The sequence below is a fragment of the Notolepis coatsorum genome (assembly GCF_963971535.1).
Source record: "Notolepis coatsorum genome assembly, chromosome: 5".
NCBI lineage: Eukaryota > Metazoa > Chordata > Actinopteri > Aulopiformes > Paralepididae > Notolepis > Notolepis coatsorum.
The window spans coordinates 8448953-8459004 of NC_140169.1; the positions used below are offsets into that span (position 1 = coordinate 8448953).

The 10052-nt window shown below is 45.6% G+C and overlaps 1 protein-coding gene across 1 annotated transcript in view; it reads right to left on the reverse strand.

The window, feature by feature from the left end:
• LOC311229257 (kalirin-like) overlaps nt 1-10052 on the reverse strand; it is a gene marked incomplete at its 5' end in the record, with an annotated part of 611135 nt that overhangs the window by 429618 nt on the left and 171465 nt on the right. The window contains 1 exon segment of the mRNA XM_084315324.1: nt 6436-6618. Within this exon segment, the coding sequence (XP_084171450.1) occupies nt 6436-6618 (183 nt within the window).

Sequence of the window (10052 nt, forward strand, 5' to 3'; positions counted from 1 at the left end):
CAGCAAGGGCTGCATTAACATAGAGGCTGTGCTAGCAGCCGGGGCTAAGCTAGCAGACAGGGGCCCTGCAGAGGGACTGGGTTAGCTGCCTGGGCATGGCTAGCTACAGGGCCTATGCCAGCAGCAAGGGCTGCATTAACATAGAGGCTGTGCTAGCAGCCGGGGCTAAGCTAGCAGACAGGGGCCAAGCTGGTAGTAGAGGCATAACAAGCTGCAGGGGAGCTAACGAGGCTAACAGGGAAGCAAACAGGGGAGTCAACAGGCTAACAGGGGAGCTAACAGGGGAGCTAACAGGCTAACAGGGGAGCCAACAGGGCTAACAGGGAAGCTAACAGGTCTAACAAAAAAAAAGGCAAACTCAACATACACCGTCTGTGCTGGCTGGGGTCGTCGATTGGTCGGGTCGTACTGTTATGGTTTGTAACCGACCCCAATCGCACAACACAAGACAGGTATGAGAGTAAGCCAAGAACTGGGCATTTATTGAAACACACAGAAAACGGCACTGTCCCTTTAAGGGAGAACACAAATTACTGGAAAACAAGAGATGGGAAAAAGGCACAGTGCCTTTAAGAGGCGAGCTGGCTAAGGGGAAGGCTAAGGGAAACAGGACAGGGCAAGGGACAAGGGCAGGAACTGGGAGGACTAGGAGGACTGGACAGGGATGACTAGGAGGACTAGGAGGACTGGACTGGGAGGACTAGGATGACTAGGAGGACTGGACAGGGAGGACTAGGAGGACTAGACAGGGAGGACTAGGATGACTAGGGTGGGGAAACAGGGACAGAGGCCCGCGGAGGCGGGCTGGGGACAGGGAGGACTAGGAGGACTAGAGTGGGGAAACAGGGACAGAGGCCCGCGGAGGCGGGCTGGGGACAGGGAGGACTAGAGAAAACAGGGTAAGGCCTTGGAACAGGGCGAGGGCTGGAGCTACTTACAGGGACAGAGAAAAACAGACAAGGCCTGGGATACAGGCATTAGAAGAATGTTGCTGCTCTGCAGCTTCTCCCGGGAAGGTTCGTCTGAGGAATAGACGATGACGTCAGAGCCGCTCTGCAGATTCCTCTCGGCAGCTCTCCGAGGTGGAAACGGGACAGAGAGGGAGAGAGAGAGCGGGTTAGCTCAGAGAACAGTTGGGAACCGAGCAGGTGACAGGAGAAGTGACTTGTCCCAAAACAGATAATCCAGTGACAGAATCTTCGGTGTAAATACACACTGCGAGTAATGTCCCAACAACAATCCACGTGATAGAATCTTCGGTGCAAATACACACAGTGAGCGAAGTCCCAATAATAATCCAAGTGATAATATCTTCGGTGTGAATACACACAGAGAGCGATGTTCAAGCAAATATTATCCCAAATGAACTATCCAAAAAGCTGACACTGGGTGAGTGACAGTCTGACAAAAAGCAGGATATCTTCAGTGTCTTTAAACACACAAAAAACGAATAGGATCAAAGACAGTCATGAAAAACTCACCCAGGCGCTGTGCGTAAAGAGAACAGGATCAAAACAGGGCGAGCGCGTCGCCACGGGGAACGGGTTGTCCAAGCGGAGGTCTGAGTGGTGCGCGACTGCTTGGAGTACGCGCCGGTACGGAGGGCGCATCTGGCGCGGAGGTCTGAGTGGTGCGCGACTGCTTGGAGTACGCGCCGGTACGGAGGGCGCATCTGGCGCGGAGGTCTGAGTGGTGCGCGTCTGCTTGGAGTACGCGCCGGTACGGAGGGCGCATCTGGCGCGGAGGTCTGAGTGGTGCGCGTCTGCTTGGAGTACGCGCCGGTACGGAGGACGCATCTGGAGTGCGTCTGAATGCGCGTCTGGAGTGAAGAGCGCGTCTGCGCGGAAGAGCGCGCCAGGCTCGGAGGTCTGGATGGTGCGCGTCTGCTTTGAGTACGCGCCAGTACGGAGAGCGCATCTGCTGCGCGGAGGTCTGGAGTGGAACACCGGAATACCTCCCGTAGAGGTTTAGAGAGCGCAGTGCGGTGTCTCCTTCCAGGCAAACGGCGACAGGTGGCGAAGGCTTGAGTGCATCTGGCGCAGAGGTCTGGATGCGCGTCCGGACGTCTGCTGCGCGGAGGTCTGAAGTGGAACACTGGAATACCTCCCGTGGAAGTTTAGAGAGCGCAGTCCAGTGTCTCCTTCCAGGCAAACGGCGACAGGTGGCGAAGGCTTGAGTGCATCTGGCGCAGAGGTCTGGATGCGCGTCTGGACGTCTGCTGCGCGGAGGTCTGAAGTGGAACACTGGAATACCTCCCGTGGAAGTTTAGAGAGCGCAGTCCAGTGTCTCCTTCCAGGCAAACGGCGACAGGAGGCGAAGGCTAGAGCGCATCTCACGCCGGAGATGAAAACAGCATAACAGACAGAGAACCTCCCGAAGAAGTCTTGGTGATAGAGATATGATACAGAACGACCCGACAAGGGACAGAGGGGAAGAGCGAGGTACTTAAAGCCCACAGGGGAACTAATTCGGATAAACAACAGGTGCGTGAAGGTAATTGATACTTGAACTAGAAGTGTGTGTTCGGCACCAGACCAATCAAACACATAATGACAGGTAGTCCAAGGGTGTGGCTGCTGAAGAGCAAACGAACGCGAGGGTGGGGGCTAGTGAAGTGAGGAGAATGCAATTGATTAACAGAAAACTAAAGGAACAGAGCGAGTAGGCTTAAAGGAACAGAGCGAGTAGGCTTAAAGGAACAGAGCGAGTAGGTGAGCAGCGGACAAAACCTCACAATATGTCTATACCGAACACTGTGACCTCATTTTCTTCTTCTTCTTCTTCTTGGAGCGTAACAGTAAGAAGCATTTTGTATGAAAGTATTCTGTACTTCTGTATGACAACTATTAAAGAAACTTGAAACTTGAAACATCTAAAGGTGCCAGGTCAGAGAGGTAGATGTGGTGGTGGAGACAGGCAGAGAGAGAGTGTGTTAGATAAGGATTGAAAGTGCAGACAGGCTTTGGACGTTTAGTGTGTGGTAGGAGCTGATTAACACCCTGCAGAAGAGGCTGTGCTGTTCTCATCACCAGCTGATAGCTACAGCGTTTGTTTGGGGTAAGTTAATATCAACATTGCCGTTGCTATAGTGATCTGGGTCAAAATAGCAGAATGGTCAGAGAGAGCGAGAGTTTGACACCACTAGAAACAGGCATTTAATGTGTGTGAAGGGTGAACAGCAGTTGCCATGACAGCATGTCACATTGCAACAAGAAGAGGGGTGGGCCTCTATAAATGTGAGTTTCCTTCCGGGTGTAAGTTAGATCTAGACACGAAGCTGACGCGAGCGGACGTGGATCAGAGACTTTCATCCCTCTCTGACCCTCGCCGGGGGGGGGAGGGGAGGTGACACATCATCATTAGCTTCGGCTAACGGGAGAAGGGTTTCGGCTAACAACGAGGCCTCAGCCACCATTGGACTAAACAGCAGAAGAGACGATAGAATAATGAATTTAGTGTTCCATCAAAGACCTTTCAAGGACAATACGAAATGGGTAACATCTGAGGCTTTTGTTTATGTAATAAACAACGATTCCAAGAAAGGTACTACGCTGTCCAGTGTCGAATTCTTAGGTTTACGGATTGCATTAAAGGGAATGACAAAGATTGTACAGCCAGTATGAGAAGACGTCAAAGAAATAAACACAACGCAGAACCCACACAAGTCAACAGATGAAGAGGTGATACTGGCTGATTGATCCAAATCTAACACTTCCCTCTGGTCAATGAAATGCTTCTCGGTTTACTAGTCTTAATCTTCATCCTAGACCTAGCCCATTTGAGATGATCATTTAACTTCTCTAGTAACCTTTTTGTACAAGGCACTGTCCTTGTCACTAATGTCATGTCATCCATGTACGCCCTAATTGGTGGGAGGAGCAGCGCACCCTGCCACCTCTCCCCACCTATCACCCATGTTGAGGCTCTAATAATTACTTCCATCACCATTGTGAATGCTAGTGGGGAAATAGTACACCCTGATGTCTATCTCTGCCATGCTGTTGTAAAAAAAACATCTGTAGTACTAAAACACATTGTAATATCTTGGAAGTATGCTTTGCCCAAGTTTACAATCACTTCTGGCACTCTAAAGACATCAAACGCACTCCAAATAAGGCTATGCGGTACAGAAACAAATACATTTGCCAGGTCTAAAAATATCAAATGTAAATCTCTTTTCTCTATCTTGGCTGATTGCATCTGGTGCCATATCATGCTTGTGTGTTCTATGCATCAGACACACCCTGGGATTCTTGCTTTATGCACTGTGGTATCTATTAAACTAATAATGCAGGACCTCTTTAGAGGTCTTTATTCGGCATGCAACGAACTGGGACATGCAATGGGAGTGGCACACACACTGGAATACACACACAAATGCATTGTCTTTTTTCTCAGTCGCCAATGCGATTGAGCTCTGCGCCTAACCCATCCCGTCGTCCTTCCCCCCAAGGGCAGCCGGGAGCAGACAGGGCGTCGGCGAGGTACCGCGCCCGGGGACCAATCCAAGTGCTCCTGCCCGTCTTCGTCAGCGATCTGTTGTTGTGCATGTTTTTCCATTGGGTTTATCTTATCGGGGGGGAAACCCTTGCGAACACGGGGAGAACATGCAAACTCTGGGTACCTGGCATCGCGGAAACCTGGTCCCCAAGCGGGAATCGAACCCTGGACCTTCTTGCTGTGAGGCGACAGTGTTAACCACTACACCACTGTGTAGTGCAGGGGTGGCCAACCAGTCAGAAACTAAGAGCCACAAAAATTACTGTGGTACCACAAAGAGCCACACCATATACCAGCGTTTCTCAACTTTTTTTTCAGTCACGGCACCCTTCATGTGTTTATAGGTCTCACCCTCTGGCCTCTGAAGTTGCTAATGTCTTTTTTATTTGGGCCTCACAGGGTTAAAAGTACCCTGTGAGACCCACGGTTGCAAAATTACAAAATCACTTTTAGCCATTTAAAAAAAGAATGTTTATTTAAAAAAATGTAAGCACATGTATAGTCAATTGGTCCTGTTGTTCAGCCTCACAATGCTATTTGATAGTAAATGTGTTTATATGTCCCACCCTCTGGCCTCTGAAGTTGTTAATGTCTTTTTAATTTGGGCCTCACAGGGTTAACCTCTTAAGCCCGAGATATACAGTAAAATTGTATATTTTCAGCATTACGTTTGTTTACCAATTATTTTAACTGTTATTAGTGAAATATAAGATTATAGAAATCTCAGGGCATTGAGTCGGAAACCGGCGCATATTGACAGGAGGAAGTGGCACATCCAAAAGTGAGTGTAGTCTTTTGAAGGAAGAGACTCAGGGCTTTCATATTTAGAAAAACTACCCTACCCAGCTCACACCAGCCCCTGTCAATCATCTGACTTCTGGATTTACTTTATTATTTCTCTTATTTTTTGGGATTATCTCCCACAAACCTGAACGTTATTGCCATAAAACAGAATGCAGTTCGTTTCTCTACCTTTCTGTGAACGTCTTGCAAAAAATGGTGTTGCAATATGATGAAAAATGGTGGAGAAATTTACATTATAAAAAAGATGGCAGAATTCAGTACTGTATCTACAAAACCTTCTGTTTAATCATATTCCCTTTATTCATTTGCTTAGATTTTTCAGGTCTGGTCAATTTTAGCATGGTGTTATTCACAGTCAAAGATAATTAGTTTTTTAAATAAAATTGATATTCTCATTTGGTTCATTACAATTTACTCAAGCCTAGTAACAGACACACTATTTATGACACTGATCCATATATGTCCCTAGATTCAGATACCAAGAACATGCAAATGGACCATTTAAAAAAAAAGAAAAATGTTTATTATACGTCCTTATGGAATGAGTGACATAAAAAAAAAAGGTAAAAAAAATAAAATAAAAAAGAAGAAATCTTTTTTTATGGATGGGAGAGCCGCACATTGACGGGCAAAGAGCCGCATGCGGCTCGCGAGCCGCGGGTTGGCCACCCCTGGTGTAGTTTATCTTATCAGTATCTTCTAGGTAGTTTGCTAGCCACTGTGCCACTATACTAAAGATGTATGGGTAACAGAGCCTACACTGTAAAAAAATAAATGTTTTTTCACAGGAAATTAACTGTATTATTTTACAGATTACTCCTGTTTCTCTACTTTAAGTGTAAATGCCATAAAAATACAGTAAATCACCTTTTATCAAAATATTAACCGTTAAATAAAGGTTGTAATATGCAAATGTATTTGATTTTACTGCAATTTGACAGTAAGTATTTGGCAACCGTTGCTGCCAGACATTTGCAGTTTTTTAGTCTTCTTTTTCTTTTTTTTTTTTTTTTTTTTTTTTACAGTGTGTAGGGTGTATAGGCAATGGAGTTCAGTTGATGAAGTTGATGCCACTGTACTTGTGCAATGGACAATATGCTGTGCAACATGTGTGCCTCGCTGTAGCTGTACCTCAGAGCTGACGCCCAGGCTCCTCTCCAGGGTGTCCCTGTACTTCCCCACGCGGAGGGAGAAGTCTCGGTAGCGTCGGTCCACAGTGCTCACCCATCTCTTCAGCTCCGTCACGTGCACGTGGCCCTTCTCCACCAGGCTGTCCGCCAGCTGGATCAGCAGCTTCACCTTGTCCTTGGTTTGCTAAAAGGCACACAGAGCGGAACGTGGGATATTCTGTCCACCTGTTCTCAAAGAGCACCCGTCCAATGTCTTTTTTTTCTTCTTCTTTGTTTACACTGTTATCGCAGACTGATGCAGCACTGATGTTCCAAGTAAATGTTCCCCTCGTGACAATAAAGTTTATTCTTATCTTATCTCTTATACAAAGATATATTTATTTATATTTAAAGCTGAAGAGGTATTATTTAGAACATTAATTCATATTTTCTTTTGTTATTTATTTTGTCCAGTAAGACTTGAAAAGAGCTATTATTTTGTTATACTGTAGGTTGATTTTTAAGTAATCTTCGTGAGATTTGTCAGAGAGATTACTTTAGGCATAATACAGCATGTTGAGTAACTTTGGTTATATATATATATATATATTATTTTGTTATATAAAATAATATAAATAATAATTGTCTATCCATACAGAGGACGCATACTTTAAATATATAAAAATTATAAGGCATCTTTGAGTAAACTTCAAGTATCATTTTTTAAAGTATTTTGAGGCTGGGGACAGAGTGTCCTCTTTTTTGGAAATCACAATATGTGACTCGGCGTCATCAAACCCGACTTAGTCCGGCGAGATACAAGCGTCAGAAAATGCGAAAATGTCTTGCACTTCAGAAAATCGAAAAAAAATTGAAATCTTGCTTTTTTGACTGCTTTGAAATGTCATTGCTCTGTTCCCTTATTTGCAAACTTTAATACAACTTGTAAATGAGTTAATTATTGTTAGATTGTCCGACAGTATTGTGTCTCAATACTGTGGAAAGACTACAGGCGAGGGCTTTACGCTGGGTGGTCTGTCTGTGCGTGCTTCATGCATTAATCTTCACAGGTACTTAACACTTTGGTTGCCTAAGGTTAAATTAATGATATACCATAGATTGCCAGCGCTATTTGTCTATGGAGAAAGTCCCCTTCTTTGCAGGGCTATAACTTTTTAAATTCTATTGCTACATTGCCATTATTAGGGCCCATTCAAAGTCCTATATGTATTGTTCATTGTGTAGCAACGTTAAACTTTTTCATTCACATATTCATAGTAAAGTATGGTCTAATGTATAAGTATGTTTTCATCTCTTTCTGCAGCTTTCTCCAGAACGTGATATATAGCCCCAAATGCATTATATTGATGATGAAATACAGTTTGATGGCAATCAGCGCGATATAAAAAATTCCAACTAGACGTACTTCTAGAAGTTACTACACGTCATCTGATGTTGACCGGATGGGCGAGGGGGCGTTTATAATTCCGTGGGCAGCGTTATACCAATCATCTAATGTGGGTCAAATGTTGATAATATCAGTTATTATCGAAGACGGTAACGTTACACGCTGAAACTCACCCCAGTCTCCGCGCGCCGTTGGGCGATCATCGTCGAGTAGAAATTTTATCATTATGGGATATATTATTACCCGGTCCATCTCCAGCTTGTATAATGGTATATACGTCCAAATCATGTTGTTTATCGAGTTATTGGCAATCGATCGCTATGTAGAGTGACGAGCTAGAGTCACGGGACATGTACCGAGTGGCCGGAAGCAATACGGACGTCTAGCAAAACCTCTAGTGCGCTTCCTGTTAAGCGCTTGCGCCGATCGGCCACCAGATGGCGCTCCTGAACCGCCAGAGAGCTCAGTGGGTCCTGCTGGTGGATCTCAGGCCAGCGGAGGGACATTATGAATCCGATCGCGGATTTTTGAAATATTGATATAAAGACGACGTACAGCGTCCCCCGGCAACTTTAGCATGGCCAGCAAAGACGTCTAAAGACGGCTCCCGGCACCCAAAGTGTTAACGAGGTGTTGAAACACACACAAGCACACAAGCACTCCTTTCTTAGCAGAGAGAACGAAAATGTAATACACTTATCTTAACGTTATAAGTTACAGCAACTTAAATTGTGACAAACGCAGTGTCTATATTAAAAAGACCTTCATCATAAAACGCGAGTCGGGACTCGGGTGTATTGTCATTAAACAACATTAAAACACATTTAGGGCGGTTAGGTGGCGTAGTGGAGATTGCATTCGTCACCAACCCCGAAGCTCCGGGGTTGTCACCAGCTTGGCTGGCCGTTCACACTAATACAATTGGCTGTATTAGAGGGTGGGAGAAGCTGGCGGGGTGGGTCCGGGTCGTTGTAAACAGCGACTCCTACAGTTCGGTCGGGGCGCCTGCTAAGCGCGGATAGGACCTGAGTGGGATAGTGTGATCCTTCCACACGCTACGCCCTCTCAGGGAGGATCCGCGCTGCCAGGTGAAAAGAAGCGGTTGATTGGCTGGACGTGTGTCGGAGGAAGCATGTGATAGCCTCCACTCTCCCAGATGATCTGACTGTGGGGGGTAAGTGCGCAGCGACCAGGAAGGGACTGGGAATTGGCATACGACTAACATTGGGATGGGAGAAAATCGGAGGAAAATGGAGGGGGAAAAAGATAATAAAAAAAAAAAAAAAACATTTAGAATGTCACGGATTTTATGAGCAAACTAATTTTGTTCGAGTGGATTTATTGCAACCTAATGCTGTCCTTATTTGAATGTTGCGCTTTGTTATTGCGTGGCTTGAATCTGCAGCAGTAAGCCAGATAAACAAATGTATTAACGCACCTTTCAATTTTCAAGTGATGGCTTATTTTGAAGGTATGAATCTGTACTTTCATAATATGTAAAACATTTTATAAAATTTGAAGTTGCCTCAACAAGTCCCTACTATCCACGGCTAGCCTATGGTCACCCTACGGCTTAATAGATTGAGTTTGTCCATGTTGGACTGTGGATGCCATGTTGCCGTCTATTCTCTAGTCTAGAACTAGCAAGTGGTGCCTGAGCCATGAATAGACAGTTTGTAGACAGTCTGCTAGCTAAAACACCATAGAGTGTGTGTTTAGGAGTAAGATCTAGCGCTAGTCTACAGAGCGCTGCTAGCTAAAACACCATAGAGTGTGTGTTTAGGAGTAAGATCTAGCGCTAGTCTGCAGAGCGCTGCTAGCTAAAACACCATAGAGTGTGTGTTTAGGAGTAGGATCTAGCGCTAGTCTACAGAGCGCTGCTAGCTAAAACACCATAGAGTATGTTTTTAGCAGTAAGATCTAGCGCTAGTCTGCAGAGCGCTGCTAGCTAAAACACCATAGAGTATGTTTTTAGCAGTAGGAGCTAGCGTTAGTCTGCAGAGCGCTGCTAGCTAAAACACCATAGAGTATGTTTTTAGCAGTAGGAGCTAGCGTTAGTCTGCAGAGCGCTGCTAGCTAAAACACCATAGAGTATGTTTTTAGCAGTAGGAGCTAGCGTTAGTCTGCAGAGCGCTGCTAGCTAAAACACCATAGAGCAGGGGTCTCAAACTCAATTTACCTGGGGGCCGCTGGAGGTAGAGTCTGGGTGAGGCTGGGCCGCATCAAATATT